General features: G+C 38.3%; 1 protein-coding gene across 1 annotated transcript; it reads right to left on the reverse strand.

Annotated features, from left to right (window-relative positions):
* Positions 1–6,017: 6,017 nt before the first annotated feature.
* Positions 6,018–22,333, reverse strand: tbcelb (tubulin folding cofactor E-like b). The gene is made up of 9 exons (XM_059547430.1): positions 22,193–22,333; positions 19,512–19,659; positions 18,536–18,705; positions 18,220–18,359; positions 17,110–17,291; positions 16,745–17,001; positions 15,915–16,041; positions 15,643–15,759; positions 6,018–7,588 (listed from the first exon to the last, which is right to left on the reverse strand). Exons 3-9 carry the CDS (start codon positions 18,672–18,674, stop codon positions 7,264–7,266), a joined length of 1,287 nt encoding a protein of 428 aa, XP_059403413.1. The 5' UTR covers positions 18,675–18,705; positions 19,512–19,659; positions 22,193–22,333; the 3' UTR covers positions 6,018–7,263.
* Between the last annotated feature and the right edge of the window lie 673 nt (positions 22,334–23,006).

A 23,006-nucleotide genomic window follows, 5' to 3' on the forward strand; every position in this document is an offset into this window, starting at 1 on the left:
TGTTTCACTCCCTTTAGATTCGCCCAGCCTTAGTGTGCCAAAATTAATGGACAACCTCTCAAATATCAGGTGATGGAAATGATAAGGATATATTCTGATGGTGAAACTGTCAATAGGGAATGTTTTAGACACACCTATATTTTGATGAGGAGGACTAAATGTCTTTTAGAAAGTGCAGCGGCAAAACAGACAGTAAGCAATAGTAAGCAACACTGGTTTAAACTGAAACATTCAGTCTAATTTAGTCTTAAGCGTGATTCCACAGAAAACTTGTCTTAAAATAAACTAATAGTTAAATGCATATCCAAAAGGAAACACTGCCGAAGTTCTAGTATTTTATTAAATAATTAGTATTTGACTCATATGTCATGTGTATCGCATGAAAATATATAATGCTATATAATTTTTTGGTATTTAGGAAAAAACACAATCACGTTGTGTTGCCTATTGTGGATTATATAAGCTCTTCATAGTATGACAATTATGTTGTCAGAGTTGACTCAGCAAACCAAACCAAAGCTCACAATGTCATTATGACTCAATTAATCAAGACATGGTTTCAAATGAAATTCTAAATTTCTCATATTCACACAATGTTGGAATCTTAGAACAGGAATTGGATGATCTGTGCCTTGTGATCTGTAGCAAATCAAATTTATCATTGAGCTGTCACATAAAATTATCGTACAGTAAAGAAAGTGTAATAACATAAAAATCTAAATATGAAGTGCATCTAAAAATGCAAGAAATTAACAAGAAAAAAAAGTTCAACTAGAGTTTTTATTCTTTAGAAATAATAGGAAATGTGTAATAAAACACAAACAAACAAACAACAACAACAACAAAAAAAACTTTTCAGTGCAAACTGTATCAGGATGTCACTAATTAAAACATTCCAAAACTGGTATGGAAACAACTGTAAATTTTAATTCAAGCTGCTTGAATAATGAATGGATCATTTAGTCACAGTCTTGAGTGAATCATTTCTTCCTATTGCCAAATGAGAAAGAACATCCACCTTCCAACATTAATGAAATCCGGTAACCTGAAGAAAGCTTATGTGTTTGGACAATGTCCTGTATAACATCTTCCATCATTAAACCACAGCACAGACGAAACTGGCATTTGATGGGATTCCCAAGTGAACCATGAGATACTGCGTGAGATGCCAACAGGCAAATCCATTGCTCTCCACTTCACATTACTGGCAGAGTTCATTTGGCTAACCTCTCAGAAACCGATATCTGACGACTGGCATTAATAGCAATGATAGATGTTATCAAAATTACTTAGTTACCGTTTGGAGGTTAAAACCTATCATTTACATTTTCACGCACAAAGTGTGTTTCCAAAACAAAAAGAGAGAGAAGGGAGGTGTAAAAGAGGTAGAGAGCACTTGATCATCACTTGTCAGAAACTGACAAGGAGTGTAAGACAGCAAATTTGTCATAAGAAAGCAAAACAAAACAAGAACAAAACACAATAGCTCCAGTTCTGAGACCACAAGTAAGAATTCAGCACTCACCTGCCTTCATAGGACGGAAGTTCAGCACGTCACCTGTGCATGAGCCTCTAAGTCACATCCAAGTGGTTACCATCAATGCAGTCTCAAGAGCGGAGGGGCCCTGCTCTTGGATGCAGAAAAGGGAGGGGGAGACTGCCCAGAAAAAAACCCTTCCAAATCCTCCACTCACACAGAGCGCTGTGCTGGTCCAATTCCACCTGACAACCGCCAAGGACAAGAATGGCAAACACGTCCCAAAACTGTGCCTCAGGGTACGCTTGATTTCAAAGAGCAAAAGTCTGGAGAAAGTGATCCCAGATTGAGAGGACAGAGGAGGAGTGAGTGTGTGGGTTCCCTGTACGGCTCTACTGGAGGGAGACGCATCAGAGGCAGGTGCTACCATTTGCACCAGGGATAGTGTTAATGTTAATCTGAGATCAGTTTTTGGGGAAGGGGGAGGATAGGAGAGGGAAACAGAGTGGTCGCGATGGAGAGAGGGGTTGAGACTTTCGAAAGAGGGAAAGATGAAGAACAGGAGTAGAATGGTAATGAGAGAGTGGATAAGAGAAGGGGGGTAGACCTGTGGATCAGTGAAGGGTGGCGTTTGGTAAGTAACTGAAGGGAAATATTGAAACTAGAGCTGAAGGCACAAAGAGGATTTCTGAAGAAAATGTCAGGCCTTTGGACTGAACCCTGATTCCCTAGATAGCAGCCCTCTCCATAGCTAGTGCACAGTCCACTGGATCTCTTTAAGGGGCTCTTCGGCCCACCCTAGGGGCATTTATTTACAAAAGGAAACACAGCAGAAAAACATTGCTTTATTTGATGGAAAAAGGGAGAAGAGCTTGGGTTACTGCATTAACATGAATCAACTTGGACACTCTATGTGTGTGCGCATGTGAGTGAATCAGTGCTCCCTCTCCTGTCTTACTGGACTCCCTGTACCAATTAATGACAGACTCATTTGCAACAGCTCACTCAACCCTGAGTTGATCTCCAAATGGGACTCATTTCCATAGATGCGGTGGTAAGATAACGACAGAATGAGGGGAAATCATTGGTGCATCCACAGTGATAGGGTCTGGGAAGGAGATGGGAGCGAGATCTGAGTCAGACTCAGTATTGTTTCTAGGAGGACAGTGGATGTAACTAAATACTGGTGGGGGCAGGATGTGTGAAAGCTGACTGGATGGACGCAGACCCCAGATTCCCTGTGACCAATATGGGGGTCCCAGTGGAGGGTTCCTTTACACCTTGTTGCTTTGTTGTGCAAATCCAGTCCATACTCTTAACTAAACTAGTGCACAAGAACAGAGGATTTGACAAAGAGTGCAATGTGGTCCCAGGCTGACTGTTGGGACAGTTGAATCATCTTGTGTTGGAATGACCAGATATAGAAAAAAGAAACAGTAAGTAAGGACAAGGAAGGAGACATCAATCCCTATCTTCTCACCATCGTCTCCCTTTGCCATTGTAATGAGCTTACTAATAGGGTTTATCATTTTTTTTTCTTGTCTTTATATTTGTCCCTTATTCTTTTCATGTTGACCCACAAAACACAAATGTTTTGGTTGTGGAATAGGTCAACTAAGCTGAGCTAATCCTGCATCTTTACAACCAGTTTCAGTCCCACCAAGAACAAGAGATGTCTATGAGCTTGACGATAAGCATTAACTCCACTGTCTGGGCACTGGAGTCAAGTGTCTGATAAAATGTAATCGCAAACTGTCAGCCGCATCAACCACCTGCCAAACAAACCTGGCAGATCTGAATCAGGCTGACCGAATTACCATAATGTCAGTGGGTACAACAAAGACTTTGGAGTCATCGAACCATTTCCATGGGAAAGGACTGAGGCATAGTTGAATGCACTAACGCTAGTTGCTTGCTGGTAGGTCCACCAGGCCTGACCTTGGAAGCTGGAAAAGGTCATGGACAAGAACCTGGCTGGGTCATCCAGTATCTTAATTTTCATCCAAACCTCTTTGATGTACCCAACGCCAAACAGTTGCTTTGCCCTCATTTTCTTTCCTTTCCTAAACAATGTCAAACCCCCTTAAGGTAACTCAAACCTTTCCAGAAAACATCTTCCCCTCTTGGCCACACAATGAGCCTCCTTCAGCCTTCCTTGCTCCATGATGTACAGGGTAGATCAGGCTACCAGCTGCCCAGCCAATTCTTTTTGCTCTACCTACAGAGTGAGGCGATTAAAAAAATTATACTTTCTTAAATCCCCCACACATCCAAAATGCACCAAATCCCTCAGCAGCTCCTGGTGTGACCTTGTCTTTGTTGCCTACCCCTGCTTTCAAGACTTGGTAACCCCTGGTCCTTCTTCGCTCAGATTGGCTGAACTCTCAGTGTTGCCAATCCATCAGTGAACTCTGGATCATGCTGCACTCTGGGAGGTTATGCTGCCCAACAGTAAGGCCACTAAGGAGATAGAAGTTTTAAGCCTTGGTTGGACAGAGCTGTGCGTGAGTCTGCGAGTGTGACAGCATTGCCAGATTTGGCACATGCAGCTTTCACCAGTAGGCGTGACAGGGTTAGGCTAGCACTTCTTAACGTGGTAAAACCAATTAGGCATGATACGTTTTATCAGCCAAACTGTTGCAGTGATCCAGGTGGCAGTCTTACATGTGGCTGTCTGGCTGGATAGATTCCAGTTGGATGCTAGCATTTGCCTAGGTTCTTGGTGAGGTCTCCGCAGTGGATAGTCCCTAGTGTGAGTTGGGTAAAATACAGAACTATGGCAAATAAAGAAGAAGAATTACAAGAAAGCACAGCAAAAAACAGAAAAGGCAATAGGCGAAGGTTAGGTGAAATAAACAGTTTACGAGGTTCGTTTTATAAGACAGACCATATTGGTTGTTATGCTATACCACTCAAATTATGGAGGTTCAACAGTTGGGACAAAATAATACAGGTGTATAATGGACTTTGGATTAAAACTAAATGAGGATATAACATGGGGGACCTCTGCTGTTAACATCATTAACATTAACATACCTCTGCTCATGTCAGATGAACCATGTAGTGTTGCGTCCAATAACAATAAAACAAATGTCATTAAGAGAAATTTAATTACCTTGGCAACTCGGGTACATCAAGACTCAATGAATTTCATGCAAAGCTTTGGCTGTTATTTTTTTTTTTTTAAACACATTTTCAGTATGGCATTCAACAGAATTTCACATAATGGTAAAATACCTTTACTCGTAACACAAATCACACACTTTTACAAAAATTTTCTATTTCCGTGTTCATATAACCATTAACACTGAATAAGTATCCATGTCAAGAGCCAATGGCCCTTTTTACACTCCGAAAACACCATTATACAGACCCAGCAATAGGTAAATATGTCAGCACCTGCTCTGTTAACAACATTTTGCCATTAGAGGCCATGTCCTTTGGGAGCAGAACAGAGAGGATCAAGTGTCATCACCACAAGCAGAACACAATAAGAACAAAATATGAGCAATGAGAAACTTGTAGTGACACAGGCACTGCTGAAAAACGAGAGAAAGGGGATGCTGGAAGCGAACACACTATGGTTCGCAGATGAGAAAGAAAGCAAACATTGTAGGATATTAGTAAGCATTATGGGGACTTACAATTATCACTGAAAAGTAAAATTTAATGGGGAGTGAGTACATGAATGTGGCAACAATATGGTATAATCAAAGGATTTGGACAAAAATATGACAGTCAAGCTCAATTTCCAGTGATAGGACACAACTGAAACAGTGATGGGATTTTAAGCATTACAGATTCAAATTAGAGAGCAAACAGAAACTGGACTCTGTGATAAGACAATAACAGATCATCAGTGTAACATATATACAATATATACAAACACATATATACAAACAACTTTAGCTTATCTGAACCTCTAATGGTTTCTGAGCTCCCTGTTAACACCCTCCACTGGGATAGGGTTGCATAGGGACAGCTTGGTAACTAGAGAGGGAGTCTATACTATATTAGTCACTCCAACATTAGAGCCATTCTGCTGAAAAATTGTATGGGAATAAACAGGACAAGCCCTTGTAATCCAATTCCTGAAATGTATAGACTGGTATGTGCTGACTGTGGTTAAAAAAACAAGTCTAAATGTTAAAATTAGTCCATAGCTGTGCAACACATTATAGTTGTCATTTAGTTTGATATTAAGAAAGGGCATGGTTTAAGTTAATCAAACAATTATCTTTGGTAAGGGAATAGGTACTTAACTAATGCACTGACAAGTCATTTGAAAGCTTTAAAGTAGGCACAATGAGGTTATTTTTGTATGGCTTCCCTTTATGTTTTATGCTCAACAAATGACAACAGCAATATCTTCAACTTCCTTTAAACTTGTAATATGTCAAGATTTAAAAGAAGAAGAAGAAGAAGAAAAAAAAGTTAAAAAATAAAAGACAAAGTCAAAATTAAATTTATCAGTGTGCACATTTGCTCTTTTAAAATAATAAGCCCACAAAAAGCATATATACTCAATAAAAATAAAATATGGCTTAATTCTCTTTATTATTGGTCCGCTTAGGTTCTCCTTTTCTGTAACATGTGTATGAAAATAATCAATTGCAAGTTCATAACCCAACAGCACACGATCTGTTTTAAACATCAATGAGAGTTTGGCACCTATATTCCAAGGACTCTTTCCACTAGTGAGAGAGGAGACTAGGGGATTGCAGTCGGTCTGTGGCCATAATAGGGGGAGCTGCATTTTTGAATGTAAAGTGTTTAAACCTTAGAGAGCTTCAGGGTTGCACGTGACCCTGTTGTAATTCAAGAACCAAAGAAGTGGCAGAGATAAGACCTAAAGTGTGTCTCCCCGTCTCTAAGCATTCACAATCTGCATCTAAATTTTTGCATTTCTGCATTTTGCCATTTTTTCGCTACATTCATATAATTCCTCTTTGGTGATGTCTGTAAATAAGGAGAACAATTTTGGGCTATTACAGTGCATGTATGATTCTGATAGCTCGTAGCCTTATCTACTGAGGAACATTATAAATACAATGGATCATTCAAAAATTAAACGATATGAGGGATCATATAAGCAATCACTTTCAACTACAGTGGAAGACTATTACCTGCTCAAAAGACATTATTAATGAATATTTGTCTTCTAACTTCTTCTTTCTTTTAGGAGGGGGTGAGTTTTGACATTACTAATGACGTTTGCTCTTACGAAAGGACTGCCCATATCCATAGTTACACTGATATACCTTAAACTATCATATTCATCCATAAGGAAGAGCTAAACCGAAGCCCATATCACATAATTACCAGAATAATGTTCCTTCACAAGTAACTTGAAATTTTACTCCTTAGTTGCTAGGGGGCCAAATATTCCATACTGCACCTTTGACAATTGGTCAAATATTCTTTAGAAAAGAGGCATGCATGCAGTAATTCTTGAGAATCAGTCTCATAAACACACAACAAGAAACAAAAGGTTAAGTTTACATTTTTTTTTCTTGTATACATACATCCACAGAGCAGTGAAAGTTAAAAGCGGTTTTTAAAATTCTGATCCAACATCTGTTAATAAGGATCATTTTTAAATAGGACTGAAGATTCTGGAAAACCAGACTGGCAGTTTTTCTCTGTCCTCTACATAAAGCATACTGATCTTTGCACTGTTCACAGCATTCACATTGCCTGTATTGGAAGATTGTTAAGGTAAGGTATTCCAATAATTCTGGAAACAACTACTTTTTCCAAAGAGTGCTCAGTTTTTCTCTTTTCTGTCACTTTGTCTTGGGCACCACCAAGATTTCATCTCCATCTCGTATACTGTAGGAATGAAGTGCTCGTGCTCCATATTTCATTTCCTGAGGCTCTAGTGCGTAGCCAAGCTGCCGGTCGATATAGTACACACGTATCTTTTTGGGGGGTAGCTGGACCACGGCTCTCAAGTGCTTCTTTAGGTCTGCCACGGTCTGATCCAATCTGAGCTCTAGGGGCTCTGTCTGGTCCCCAAAACGCACCTCGACCTGGACATGACAGAGAGGGCGCAAGTCCACCTCTGCAAGCGGGGCTAGGCGGCCATAGCGTGCTACCAAAGTGTGGTACCTGAAAAAAGTGGACAGCAGTGAGAAAAGAAGAACCATGTGAATTTAGCCAATGTATATGCTTGTTCGCTACTACACCCAGTGACCCATTTATGTTGAAACAAAATGTTGGAGTGGATTTTAGTTAAGACAGAAAGACTGTAAAGAAACCAAGAATAGAGAGAATATACAAAATCTCTGATCCAAAATCTGCCTACCTAGAAAGCATTTAGCTATTATTCCACAAAGTAGGCAGCAATATTTTGTTTCCAAGATAACTTGAAACTGTAACTAAAACTGAAAAAAAAAAACAATTATACTGAATACAAATTTAAGAAATGAGAGTATTTAATAGAGTGCTCCATTGATAACATAATTCTGTAGGCCAACCCAGAAGTTAGCATCACCCTGGCTCTCTCGACAAAAAGCTCAACCAGGAGTTAAAAAATGCTAACTTATTCCTGGGTTTCAGGAGTTCTTTCTACAGCACCCTACAGTAAGCTTCACAATATGCTTATCCTTTTGGAATCAATTCTGGGTCATACTTTTACATCCTGCAATCTTTGTGCAGAGTTGCTACTTATGTGGATTGCTGCAGTTGTTCCAGGTCAGTCTTAAGGGAGGTTTCATGTCTTAGAAGTCAACTGCTTATTTAGGCGCTGAACTAACAAGTCATCTACGATTTAGAACAGAGCTATTGATCTACAAATGCACATATAATGAAGGTAATACTCAGAAAGGTATGGGAGTCTCTTGACATCCACAAATTATATACAACATCCCAGAAATGTAGATAGTGGGAGAGAAAGCCTGTTTCCACCTGGTATTAAGATTTTTGGTGCTAAGCCACGTGGTCGGGGTACTGTGCCATCTCCCAGAAATGATTTTTTGCATGGTGGGATGTCTGCATATGTCTGTTTTCATCAAAAATTTCCATCACTCTCAAACATTTAAAAAAAGACAACACCTCTAAACAATATTAATATCAGTGCACCATGGAAGTGACCAGAGTTGTGTGTGTTTGTGAGAAAATGCGGTTGTGTATTTGTGTACCTATTTGTGTGTTTGTGAAGCACACTGAGTTTTTAAACCGTGAGAAAGTTCTCACCACTACCCTGTTTACCCTCCCTTCTTTCCCATCTTGCTGAAGGATTGTGGGAAAGATAAGAGATCAGCAGGAACAATTAAATAAAATCTCCGCAAAAAAAGTCTTTTAGCTTTAGAGGGCTACAGTAACCGACACAGCCAATCAAAGTAATTTCCCTCGCCTGTCCAGAAAAGTCTCCCCACAAAGCAGAGCCTGAGCCTGGGTAGGTGCCTGTGGCTCCCTGCCTTCGCCATGGGAATACTGCCCCCTCTATACAAAGTGCCACTCTGTCTGAGAGAAAGAACAGTCTCACTCAAGGGTCTCATTTAGTGTGGCTAAGCTCCTTAATTGAAGGCGAATGGGTGTTCGCTTTGATAACATAGCTGCCTTGGATTCCTTGAACAGTGCTTAGATCAGTCTCAGAGATGGGACCGGACATTCGCCACCATGCAGTGCACCAAGTTGATAGTAGAGCCATACAGTGAGTCTACTGTAGATACTGCAGTTGTTGATGGCTTCAAAAACAACATGATCCGTTTTCAGGTAGATAACATGCACACAATCACCATTAGTTCAACATTTAGATATCTACAACATAACATGAGAAACATCCCCTTGAGACCCAGGTAAATTCACTTGTGATTTACCTTTCGGCAGTTTGACTTTTTATGCAAAGCAAGTTTAGTACAAATATTACAGTGGCAGTCACCCTGAATGAACTTGAGGGTGGGGAACCTGTCTATTTGAAAGTACAGTGGAGATACAGTTAAGCTTAGGCTTTGTTCACACTCCACACAGCTGCCGTTTGTGCTTTCCAAACTTTAGGACTCACAGTCATTTTGCATCAGTTGAAATCAGATCTGTTTCTTGACACAGTGTAGGTAATGACTAGTATATCTACATTGGTTGCTATAGTAATGATGTAGGTGGTTGCATGAGACCAAGAGCATCTTCTTTTCCAACAACTGAGTCAAGACAAAATAACAGTCACGATATTTCTGTATTTTACGTATATGTTAGTGTCCAAAATATTCACTATGGATGGGACCCAATGAGTTAGCTTTATTATTGAAGATATTAATGGATCCAAGACAATGTTGCCAGTGGTCCCCTCTGACAACAACTCCAATTTACTATTAAAAACAAATCATTAAAATGAATTCAGACATAGATGTAGACACTACCCCACATCCTGTATGATGTTATGTGTCCTGATTGACAATAAAAAGTACTAGGAATTTGATCTGATTGCTTAGACTGAAATAAATTTAAGTCTGATTTCATTTGTGTTTCAGTCCTGTTCATACTACAAAAAAAGAAATGTTTGAGTTAGATAAAGTTGCTGCATGTTTGAAGAAAATGTTATTAACAAGTTACTGCACCTTAAGCTATCATCACAACCTCAATGTAGTCGCCACTTTACCCTTAAATTGATTAAAACTGCAGTAAATGCTTTAATGGGGACTTGTCTACATGTTGTCTATGAATGCTTCTATCATGACATCTTTAGGATCAACATCCCCCATTGATGGATGCTAAAGAGCCTGGTTATGCAATCCACTTATCTTCTAAAATTTCTCATTGTCTGTAAAGAGTGATGCACTTTGATTTTCCCTATACATTTATCTTCTTACATTGTTGTTCTCCTCTATGCCCCTATGTTGTCTTTCACCATCAAAATGTCGACAAGGTCCCAGGCTATAGTTACTCAAAGACAGTAAGACTAATAGCCCCATTCATTTTCTTCATACTCTCCTCATGTCATCATTGTCTTTGCATCCCTCCCCTCTCACATTCCTGTGTTTCCCATTCCTCCCAGGGAGAATCAACGTACCCATGGCCACGACTCAGGTTTTAGTTACTCAAAGGCTGATGAATGTATAAGACTCCTTCACCTATTTAACTGTCTCCTTCCTACCCATATAAGCTACGTAACAAATGTACCTCACAACTGACCAGTGGATGGTGATTGGGACCAATTTGTTTGCAGCCTTGGTACAACTTAACTAAAGCTAAAATACTTATCACTTCTTAACTTTTTTTTTTTTTACAGGACAGTATGGAAGGATATTGCTGATTATTTTCAATGCTATTTTAGTAGTTTTAGAAGGATTTGTATAGGTATATGCTAAACAATGTATATAGGCCTGATCTGGGAAATCATTGTGAGCAATCAAGCAGTGAAAGTTTTGAATTACACTAGCCTTCACTCAAATCTCTACATCTTCTCAGCTTTATAAAGATAACAGTCCCATGCCTACTTATACCTAAAGTTTATGTGTAAGCAACCGTAAATGAGACTAAGGTTACTGTGGAATCACTGTGAAAGTCTCTCAAATGGTTCTATCCATTACTTTATGCAACTAAAGTTTGAGTGTCATAAATTAGGCTGAATGGGTCTCTTTACTAGTTATGTCTCATGCATTTAAACATGGCCCGGTCCAAAGGTGTGTTTGAGGTAAGGCAAGCATCATTTATTTCTGTCCATCTCTTTCTCTGTTTCTCAGATCTTTTCCCTCTTTCAGAGTTCTATCACAGAGTCGGTAACAGAGCTGCACCCAAAGGGTGGGGGAAAGAGCAGCCTGGGTTCAAAAAGGGGGCAACCTTAACCCATATCTAGAGTTTACCATCTACTTCTACACCTGCCCTGTCACCCTCAAGTGCCGACTCTCATCTCAAAGTCTTCCCTCTGGGAAATGGCTTTTCTTCCAGAAAGAGACAGAGAAAAAAAGAAATCAAGGTAGTAGATGGAGTGAGGAGGTCAGAAATGTGGTGCAGTGGACCCTGTTTTTGGTTTACATAGGTGTTGAAAAGAAAGACTGTAAAGAAGTGGTCCCAGTGGGCACAAGAAGAAATAAATGAAAAAGTGAGTTGTTAAAAAATGGTTCACCCAGTCATGAAAACTTTCTTATGTCTTTGAAACACATTTGATTTTCTTTCTTCTTTCAAACAATGAAAGTGAATGGTGACCACAGCTGTCAATCAAAATTTTAGTCAGATTTGCAATAAATAACTGCATAGATTTCAGTGTGTTCCTCACTTTTATGATGTTTGTACATTGATAGACAACCCCTGATCCTTATCCACTTTCGTATTATGGCAGAGAGGAGCTCAGTCTGCTAAACTTCTCCTTAAAAAACAAGGTAAGTAAATAATGACAGAATTTTAATTTTTAGGTAAACTATTCCATTTGTATGCAGCCCTGCACATAATATAAAAAATGATGGGGGAAAAAAATCCTGTGGTTTAAGGCCCAATCCCAATTCTATTTTATTCCCCTTCCCCTACCCTTCCGCCTACCCCTTCCCCTTGTCCCTTAAAACAGAGTGTCAAGGGGTAGGGGAGAAAATATTAATAAGGATTGGGACACCACTACCATGATGTCACACGTCATCATTCGTCGTCTAGCTCTTACAATACACACATATACTGGTGTGCTGGTGTGCATTAGAGCCTTTAATTATCGTTCTGTATTAATGAGCTGCTTACTGACACATACAGTATGACATGACACATAGATCAGAAATCGCGCAGCTCACACATCCAGGAGAAAATAAACTTGTCAACGCTGCCCCACGACTTTTATTAAATACAGTTTAAATACTGAATCGCTACATTATATTTTCCAGCGACGAGAGGATTCAATCGCTGTTTTTAAGTAAACTCACTCTAAAAAGATAAACGCACAGACGCGAATACACGCAACTTCCATTTCTCTCTCTCTCTCTCTCTCTCTCTCGAATAGGCAAAATTTGAGAAAATAGTTTAGCGATTTCTAATTATTGGGGGGATTAGCCCCCATCAATGTCTATGGTGGTTATCGCCCTGATCAGACATATGCCGTGGCACTATCATGCAGTCTGTAATGATATGATGTTAGCAAATATTAGCGATTTTTTGCAAACATTTCTTTGAGTAACATGACCATTAATATGAACTCACAATTGAAAGTAACATAAAAAAAATCATTACTTTTCATTAAAATCTTTATTTATGCCAAAAAAGCTTACATTTATGCATCTTTTTGTTCGCTGTAGCAGCCATGTTGCCGAGATAATTCATATCCCTTCGTTTGAAGTGTGGTCCCGAAAAATCTTCATTTGAAGGGCTATCTGGCCCTTCCCCTTACCCCTACCACTCCAACCAAAAGGGAATCAAGACACCCCTACCCCTTCACGTTTACGCGCGAAATGGAGGGGTAGGGTAAAGGGGAAGGGCTAAGGGGTACAATTGGAATTGGGCCTAAGAATGTGTTCCTGCGACTTATTAATTTTTGGCTTCATTGTACTAATTTGATCCCTTCTTTTAGCTGAGTTAAAATTAAATCAAGTTAAATTCATTTCTACAATTTAACAATTTAACTAAATCAGGGGAACAAATTAATGTCATGGGATCAATTCTTAATTTTTGGTTTATATGTATTTATGCTATGGTATTTAGTTTTCTCTATGTGTCACATGTGGGGCACCATGTTTTAGTTGTATTAAATTTCAAGTGATATCATGTTAAGGTTGTAAAAAAAACCTCACTTTAGTTTCTGATACTTTAGACAGATGATAAAAGGCCACTATTTCTGAGAAAGGCCCATTTCCACCTCATCTCTAGTTTCCCGACCTTCTATAGCTAGAGCGGGAACTGTGTCATAACTGTTTAGACAACTTGATCAATTCACTAGGTCTAAGAGCCATTCCAGAACAAAAGACAACACCGTCTCCATCTCCCGATGGAAAAAAACGGAGAGACTGAGTCAAGGACGTCATTCCTACCCCTTTTGAAAAAATTCTCCAGCTAACTCAACCCCCCTACCCCCCCCCCCCCCCCCCCCCCAAAAAAAAAAAAAAATGAAAAGGGGCAGGAGAGAAGAACAGGGAGAGAGAGGGGGATATAAGGAGGGGAAGAACGAATAAAGCTGCCACCTTGTGTATCGATTTTCTGATTGGAGTATTCCAGTACAAAGGCGTCTTTGAGGAGGCAGAGAGTGGACACATTGTCTCCCAAAGGTTAGAATCCCCTGCTGGAAGCTGGGGCTTGCCGCAGTCACTGAAACAGTCCTCCGAACACTCTGCCAGGTTAAATGGAATGGGGTGTGCTAAGAACGTGGGTGATCCGTTTTTTTGTGTCTTTGACCTAAGACTTCCCAAAACATCCCCCTGAAAGTCCACCAAAAAGGTATAAAGGAAGAGGGGAGACCGGATGACATGAGGGATGGGAGAGTTACCTGGATAACTGGAGATGCCAATCTTAAGAAAAAGAAGTGAAAGGAAAATAGGTTGGAATGTAGTGGATGGCCACCATGATACTTAAAACATGGCCAATGAGAGAGAGAGAGAGAGAGAGAGAGAAAGAGAGAGAGAGCGAGAGAGAGAGAGAGAGAGAGAGAGAGAGAGAGAGAGAGAGAGAGAGACAGAAAGGGAATTTGTGCTAAACCGGAAAGAGGTGGCTGGGTTCTCTCAAGATTTTATTACATAGCAGCAAAATTTTGTTCCATCCAGAGTAACCACATTCTATAGAAAGCTACTGAGAAATAAGCAATACTGAAAAAAAATAGAAACTGCAAGGGCTAAATTAACCTTTAATGTCAGTGGAATGACTCTTAAGAGGATATAACCTAAATTGTATACGAACAAGAAACCAGTGTTCATTAAAGTTAATTAAAGTCAGCATGAAATGAAAATTCATCTCTATTTTCTGAATGCATATTATTGATCTTATTCTGATCTCATTTGTGCATGCATTTTTTTGTCCTCATAATTCTTCATCCAAATCTCATAACTTGTTTGCGACGAGTGGGGCGGGGCCAAGAGCCGTGGGAACGGAGCGAGGCCAGTGGAGTCAGTGATAATGAGTCCCTCTGTATCTTTCTATATAGACTTATATTATGTATATATATATATATATATTAGGGGTGTCACAATACGCGTATTCGTATTGAACCGTTCGGTACGAGGCTTTCAGTTCGGTACGCGGTACGCATTATGGACCGAACGGTTCGTTGGACTAATTAATTATATTTGGAAAATAAAAAAAATTGTTAAATATAATGATATGCGTTCAACAAGGTAGCCCAATAACCCAAACGATGTAACAGGCAACGCCCCTGACACCCCCGAAGAAGAAAAAAACACCAACTTATATGTTTATGTTAGGCTACTCAGTCAGGCGCTCGCTCACTCAGCAATACAGGCTGAAGGCGCGTTGCAAAATGGCCAATGCGTTTAACAGGGAATCCAAAGTGCACCCAAACACCAGACCTGTTGGTTATTGGAGGATCTTTGATTTCTGGTCTGTTAAACGCATAAGCCTTCAGCGCGTACTAAGTGAGCGAGCGCCTTACTCTGTAGTGTAGTGGAAAACGTAGGTTTTAAGAACATGCTTAATGTAATTGAGCCCCGTTACAATATTCCTTCACGAGCTCATTTCAGACAGACCGTAATTCCTGCTTTGTTCCAAAAAAGCCCTATAGAGAACCAATTGAGTAAAAACACACTCAATATAAAGAGTTATAGAGTTCCATATAAAAAGTTACATCTTTGTATTTGTTCATAACTAATATAACATTTTCATTTTTTTTTTATAAGGAGCTGTTTTTGTTTTATACAGTATGCTGCTAAGAAAACACCATAGAAGATGGGTAAAGAATAGCTCCATCATTGTTCAATGTAAAAAAAAAAACATACTTTGTTAGTTTTAATAAATAAAACATTTTTATAAAAATCAAGGAAATTTATCTGCTAATTTTTTCTTTTTGCTGTATCTAAAACGTACCGAACCGAACCGTGACACCAGTGTATTGTATCGAACCGAACCATGAATTTTGTGAACCGTTACACCCCTAATATATATATATATAAGATATTATAGGCTGATTCAATTGAATATTTTAATAACAGACACCAATAATTTTCTGTACTGCATAGTTATCTAAAGAGAAAAGATTGAGAGAGTTGTGTATATGGAGAGTGGTGGCGTGAGGGGCGCAGGTGGGTCACCTCTGTGGTAGCTCATCCTCGGGGCAGTCCAGGTGGTAGCGGATGAAAAAGCGTTCTGCATCTTCTCTTTCTCCATCAGTGACAACACTGCCGTTCAATACAGTCACACGAGGCAACCTTACAAAACACAGAAGAAGGACAGCTGTGTGTGAGGGAGGGAAACAGAAAGACATGGAATGCATGGCATGTACATTCCATATCGGTGGCCACATTGACAAGTCTTTAGAAATGGCAAATTCCAAAAGTGGCTCCTTTTGTGTATGATTACTCACTGTGCTACCATAAGATAACGTCTCTCCTGATCAGTGTAGGGCTGCAGTAAAGGAATACCCATCAATCTAACCTCTTGGAGGTTTGGGAAGAAATTCAATTTCTCAATGTCCTCCCAGCAGCATAGACCTAAAATAACACAACACATACATATTAGCTAATAAGCCATTAAAGGAGTAGTTCACCCAGAAATTAATTCTGTCAATTTTCAATTACTTACCCACATTATGTTCCAAACACATTAGACTTTGCTTCATCTTCGAAACACAAATAAAGACATTTGAATGAATTTTTGTTCACAACACATCAAGCAAGCACATTTGGGCTTCCCTTTACCATATTAGATGTGTGTTGATCAGTGTTTAAATGAGAATAAAAGTCAAATTAAATCTGTTCATCACTTAAAGCAACTGTGTCTCTACAGAAACTTGGATAAAAACATTCAATTGGATTCATATGGATTAAGTGGAATAAACCTTGAATGGAGGGACAGATTTCTTTCAAACTTCATTAAAAATATAATTTGTGTTTCCAAGATGAACAAATATCTTATGGTTTAGACATGAGGGTGAGAAATGTATTTTTTTGGTGAAATAACCCATGATTGTTCAGCAGATGTACTTAATTTACAACTCAAAACCACAGAAAGGAGATGACCTACTGAATAATAGAAAAGGAATATTTGAAAGCTGCAGTGGAAGGGAAGATTCTCAATGAAGAACTGCTACAATTTTGGTCTGATCTTCATACAAAACTAATGCTGCAACTTCATAGACAAGTGTGTGTGTGCTGATATTCTGTCTACAGAGATGATGTTCATGCAATCCAGCACCTGAGTTGTGTAAGTTGATGCTGCGCAAGTTGGGGAAGAGTCTCTGTAGAGAGTCCTCGGGCTCGTGGATAGATGAGATGGAGTTGTTTGCCAGAATAAGAGACACCAGGCCTGGATATATAAGGCCCAACTTACGAACCTCCGCCCAGTCCTGCAGGTGGTTATCTGTGATATGCAGCAGGCGCAGGGACGGGCACGGTATAGATGATACACTCACGCTCTCGTACTCATTTAGACACAAAAACAATTGCTCCAGCCTACATATATAGAAACACACGAAAACAGCAAGCTTTAGTGCATGACAAAACCACAACTATAGGGTCATGCGACAGGCTACTTAAATGCTATAAAACACACACACTTACTCTAGGATCTCTCGTGTGAGTGTGTGCACCACGTCCCAGGTGACATGCGTGTTATTGAGCACAAGGCAACGGAGGCCTGAGAACGACTCAGCAGCTCCAGGCTCAAGGCTCAACCCTCTCAGTGGATTCATACTCAGATTGAGAAAGTCTAGGTTAGGGATGTTAGACAGGATCTTACTTATCTACAAAGAGAAGAGGAAAGGAGAGAAAAGAATGAAAAACTGACCAAACCCAACCAGTTTGTTTAGTCAAGCTTGTTTTAGGTAGCTGACTTCGATTTAATTGTACTTTTGAAAGTTGCTGACAGAGAAACTGGCAATAAAATGTCCAGAGACAGAAGTCAGTTTTAAATGAAACAGCATTCTGTCTGTCAGCACACTGAATATGTGTGGGAAAACGGTGCAAAGTCTTTGTGGACAAATGATTTGTCCTTATTCAAAAGTAATGACTGGATTTAATTTAGACCATTGAAATTTTGGCAAAAATGATATAAGATCACCCAAAATTGAAAATTTGCAGAAAATTTACTTCAGGCCATCAAAGATGTAGATGATTTAGTTTTTTCATTTTCACAACAGATTTTGAGAAATGTATTGATGGACAATTGATTTACTGGAGTCATGTGGATTACTGTGATATTTGTGACAGCTGTTTGAACTCATTCTTATGGCACCCATTTACTGCATTGGTGAGCAAGTAATGTAATGCTACATTTGTAATGCAAATCTGATCTGATGAAGAAACAAATTCATCTACATCTTGGATAGCCTAAGGGTGACAAAATAAAAATTTTTGGGTGAACTATTCCTTTAAAACTATATATACATTACTACAAAAATACATTTACAGCATTTATTAACCTTGCTAAATTAATTTGAATTCTTACAAATACTAACACTTTTTTTTAAGTTGCATAAATTAACATTACATTTGTTGTTCACTGTTAGCTTATGATACCTTATGCATTAATCACTGTTAATGAACTGAATATTTCTGAATCGTTCAGTAAACATTACCTAAATATCTTAATGTGAAATTACTTTTTAGTGTTAAATACACAAATGTAAATACACCAAGGCAAAACCTTTGAGTCATACACATTTTCCTCACCTCTCCCCAATCTTTTAACTGGTTGTGAGAGAGGTCTAACTCAACCACGTGAGCACAGAAAGTGGCCACCTCCTCTTCATCTCCAGCCTCTGTGATTCCACAACTATCCAGAACCAGGATGCTGGGCAGATTCAGACGATCTAATACACAAATACACGGAGACATAAACTGATAATAACATGTGTTCTTCAACAGACAGAGCAAAATAGTGTTAAATGATAATAACCAGTGTGTCAGGATCCAGATCCTATCTAACACAATCTTATCTTTAACTAGCAGGCTCAGCATTTCACCTAATGCCAAAAATAAAACTGACCTTTGACAGGTGAACCCTGGGGACTCGACCGGATCACCACTCCAACTCCTGGCCCACGGCAGTATGGGAAGTTTTCTGGGCTGTACTTCTCACTGATCACCTGCACTAAAGTGCGTCCTTCTGTCTCCTCTGACTCCATCTCACCTCTCCTCACTCTCTCACACCTTCAGCTGAGCAAACACAAACAGTATTGAGTGTGTTAAGGTGAATGCAGCATCAGATTCAGTGAAACAAACAGGTTTATCAGTTATGTGGACCAAGTGGACAGGCATGCACTTGAAAGAAATGATTTGCTAACATTAGAAGATAGTTGTCTGGAATTTTTGGCAGTACAACAAGTTTCAAAGAAGTGATGTTTTTGGGACATTGACATTTATGACTGTCCAGGATTAAAAAAGAAAAATGGGACAAATCCTTTAAAAATCTGGTTTAAAACATGTCCAGAGTTGTTGAAATGTGTTATATAGTTTAAAATCAACAGCTTTATTACTATTCACAAGAACAGTTTACATTTAATGACTCTTAAAATGTAATCTGGTGAAAAATTAAGGTTTTTAATATATATTTTTCAAGGTAAAAAGTTTTTTTTTATTAAGATCTTTGACAGTGTTCTCTATGATTTTTTTTCTGCCTGTTAATATAAGATGACTTTAATTTTGTGAACTAAAGTGTTTATATTTAATACAACTAAGCAGTGAAACCATTTTGTTTATATATATTTTTTTTTTCTTCTAAGAAATAATAATAATAAATGATTGTGCAAAACTACTTGAATAAGTTCATTGATAGGACAAAAACTGAGTGTCATGTCTCTGACCCTTTTATCACATTCAACCAGTGTTCAAATAAACCAAACAATAATACTCAGTAATACACAATAAATATAATAATACGCGCTAAAAAGCAACTGATTTCTGTAATAAGAAACAATGCTACGATGTTACAGCCGAAAAAGTTAAATCTCTAGTTGACTCACTTTTGATCTGGAGGTCAAATAGGAGCACATTGATGGTGGGCCTCCTGTCAGGTTTTGATCCTAGTCCCCCGATGGCAGGAATGGATCTCTTAACCTGCAGCCTCGTGGGTCAGGGTCGGGGGTGTCCCACAGCCCTGACTCCAAAATACTAACAGAGTGGAAGAATAGACAGAAATGGATAAACAAGATGATGCACGTGTGTCACATGGAAAGCTTGTGGTCACACAACAATTATTCTATCCCTTTATGATGCCTAGACAAATGAGGTAACAACAGCACTGGTATGGAAAGGTCTGTCCTTGAAATCAGATCCAATAACGCTTTGTCCGACTCCCATATGCTGCTGTTTTACACAGAAACACAATGGGAAAAGTCCAGTGGTGTGAACGGATGGGGCGCTCTGAGCATATGTATGAGCCTCTTTTGTCTTGACAGATGAATCTGTAAGTGTAAAGAGATCTTCATTGCTAAAAGATTGGCCTGCTGATATATTCTGTCTATGGGTGCTTTTCCATGAGCAGAAGAGTGATCTACATCTAATCTAATCCTCAGAATGAAACCGGCACAGACAGATATCTGTCACAACCTTCTGTGAAGTCCACTCAAAGTACATCTCACAAACTACACTTCAAAGCAAGATTGATCTTGCTCCAAAACCTTGTCTTTCCAGAAGAGATGAGGTTATTTTCTTTCTTTTTAGAGTGAGTGAGAGAGAAAGAGACTATAAAACACAAATAGTGGGAGGATGGGACTATTAGAGGCCAAACATTTTTGTTTATGCGACTAACCAGTTTGTATTAATAACCAGTTTGTTTAACTTAAAAAATTAATTCTCATTAATAATGAGAAATGCATTTGTATTAATCAATCTTTTGTTTACTGTTGATTAATTAAATATTAGGTCCATTTATAAATATTACCAGACACAACTTTTAATTTGGAGAAATTTTAAACATTTTATATAAATAAAAAGAAATTTAGAAAAATGTTTCATTGTCAGTTCATGGTAACTAATTTAGTAAACTAATTACATTATTAACATTACTGTAAAGTGATACAAAAAAGTTGGACACTTCTGGACTTTAAAATCCACAAAATATTTAAATTGGCATGAAATGAAAATTCAGATGGCCTTACTTTTCTATTGTGACGAATATGCAAGTGAAACCACTTCTTGAATAAGAAAAAAATAAGATAAATCAATCAAAAGAAAACACGTTGTTACCTATTTGCTATTATTTGTTAACCTGCATGTCATCTGAACATTAAACCATGTCAGAGAACCATGAATATGCAAATGTGATACTTAATTATTAAAACGAATTATTACTAATTAAAATGATTATTATTATTCATCAGGGGGACTTCAAGTAAATATATTAGGTGATAGAGGCTCAGATGACCAGAAAAGTCTGGGAATGCCAACATCATGTGTAAATAAGAACAAAATAATAATAATTTGTGCATTTTAATGTGTTTTTTAATGACAAAAGCCTGGCAAAGACATAGTAATACATGGGTAAATAACTTACTGAGTTATAATTCTAATTAAAATGAATATGTTCATTAATAGTTGATGGAATGTTGAAGCACTCTTTAAAACCTGAAATGATTTTTGTTAATCCAGTGGTCAAATGCTGTGAAGCCACCTGACTAATGACTCTAAAACCTTGATGTTCACAAAACTGTAAGACTTTCTGAATGGATATAAGCGCTATAATGTAGGCTAGGCTATGTAAAAGAGGAAACATAGGAATTAGGGAGAATAAATTAATTATGAATAATATATACCCATCTCTGATATTTGGTTACTTCTGCGTCGTCGCTAAATTAGACCTAATATTGATAGAAACGTATTGAATATCAAAAACAATAAGGAAACGAGTATTAACGTTAAATCTCCCAAAACAACAGCTGTTTCACATAAAATGTTTAAAGATAAAATTGTCGATGTGCTGTCCTGGCGTGAAAGCAGTTAACGTGACTCGACTAGTCCTAAAATAAGCCTTAGTTCAGGGGCACAGACTGGTCAGAGTTAGACGCTCATTTTATGTCAACAGCCGCGCGCTGCGCACGGACGAGTTGTTGAATTTCAAATGCACGGCTGCCATGACGACGCGTTTGTTTTGGATTAGCGCTGTTCGACAAGATTCTGCAGCTCTGCTTTTTTTCGACGTTAACGTTACCTTTACACAGTCTGTGGCACAGCGTTTCTGTTTTAGAGTTTCGTGAGTTTTTACTGTTTTAAAACAATAACGGATCATAATACCGTTCATGTTCTTTTTAACTCACTGTATGACTTCATGATCCGCTAAATATAGTCAAACAGGCGTAATGTACGTTACACTTAAGTAACGCGCAGACATAACTTACAGGAAGGTGACGACAGCAGCAGCCAGTAAGCGGGTGGTTTTTATTTATTTAATTATCACAAAAACAACATTAGGCTGCACCGAATCGTAGTTAAGCGTTTTAAACGAGATAAAGCATGTTTATAAACGGCGAATGTCACACGCTGACAAATGGAGAGAATATTTACGACGCTGGATGTTTGGAAAAAATAAATAAAAATATAAAATCAAATGACTATTTATCATCGTCCGTCTCGTCATCTACAGGCACAATAAATAAAAGGCGCAATGCATGTGTGGTGTTTTACTCGAGTAGTTTGATACGCTTACCGATGACAAGGCTCAGCACATCGCGCTGCTTGTTTTTGTTGTTGATCCGTTGACAGTGTTTTGAACACGAACACGAAGCTCTACTGTAGTTACTTCCTACTGGCGAAGCTGGTTTGTTTTGGTGCTTCCGCTCCAGTGCAGAGGGCGGCAGCATCACATCACAGACTTCTTGTAAAAGAACAAGTTTTATTCACGAAGTTACGATGAAAAACTTTATTATTCTAAATAAATATTAGACTACTTAAATATTATATTAACAAATGTTGGTGGTCAAAAGGGAAACCTTCATATATCAGTATACTGAGATGAGATAAAACTGCCCAGTTCATTTTAATTTTGTTTTCTTTATTTGTTTTCATTTTTTGTACACCTATCTTTTGCTTCGGTTTCTTTTGCATTTTAGTTTTCAGTGCACAAAATTAACCGCTGTTTAAAAAGGTCAAATCAAAGCAAATTCTTAGTCTTATTGGTATAAAATGTTATACTATAATTATGAAAACATAAAACATAGTTTGCCTTTACGTTATAATAATGTCACATTTATTCTATAGCCTAGTGAATGGGGGAAATATTTTATAACAACTGTGGTTTTATTATCACAAAATGCTTGTTTTCAATTCTACGCATATGTGTTATGAATTATTAAGGGCACTTTTATAGTCAGTTCGTGTTTAAACCGACAAAATGTTACACACACAGCAGCAAGCTACATATATTCAATTTATTAGTTATTATTCACTGGCTGAATTTGGAATAGCATATTATCTATATTATCTTCTGTTGTAATGGCAGATATAGTAAGAATGTATCTGCC

This window comes from Carassius carassius, chromosome 4 (assembly GCF_963082965.1).
Source record: "Carassius carassius chromosome 4, fCarCar2.1, whole genome shotgun sequence".
NCBI classification, from domain to species: domain Eukaryota; kingdom Metazoa; phylum Chordata; class Actinopteri; order Cypriniformes; family Cyprinidae; genus Carassius; species Carassius carassius.

What these genes read in the sequence shown, in the direction of transcription:
- tbcelb (XM_059547430.1), bottom strand. Translation starts at nt 18,674, where the DNA reads ATGGAGTCAGAGGAGACAGAAGGACGCACTTTAGTGCAGGTGATCAGT. An exon ending in CATCAACTTACACAACTCAG is followed by an intron (nt 16,042 to 16,744) that starts GTGCTGGATTGC and finishes GTGTTATTTTAG; the next exon opens with GTCTATGCTGCTGGGAGGAC. An exon ending in CGTTATCTTATGGTAGCACA is followed by an intron (nt 15,760 to 15,914) that starts GTGAGTAATCAT and finishes GTGTTTTGTAAG; the next exon opens with GTTGCCTCGTGTGACTGTAT.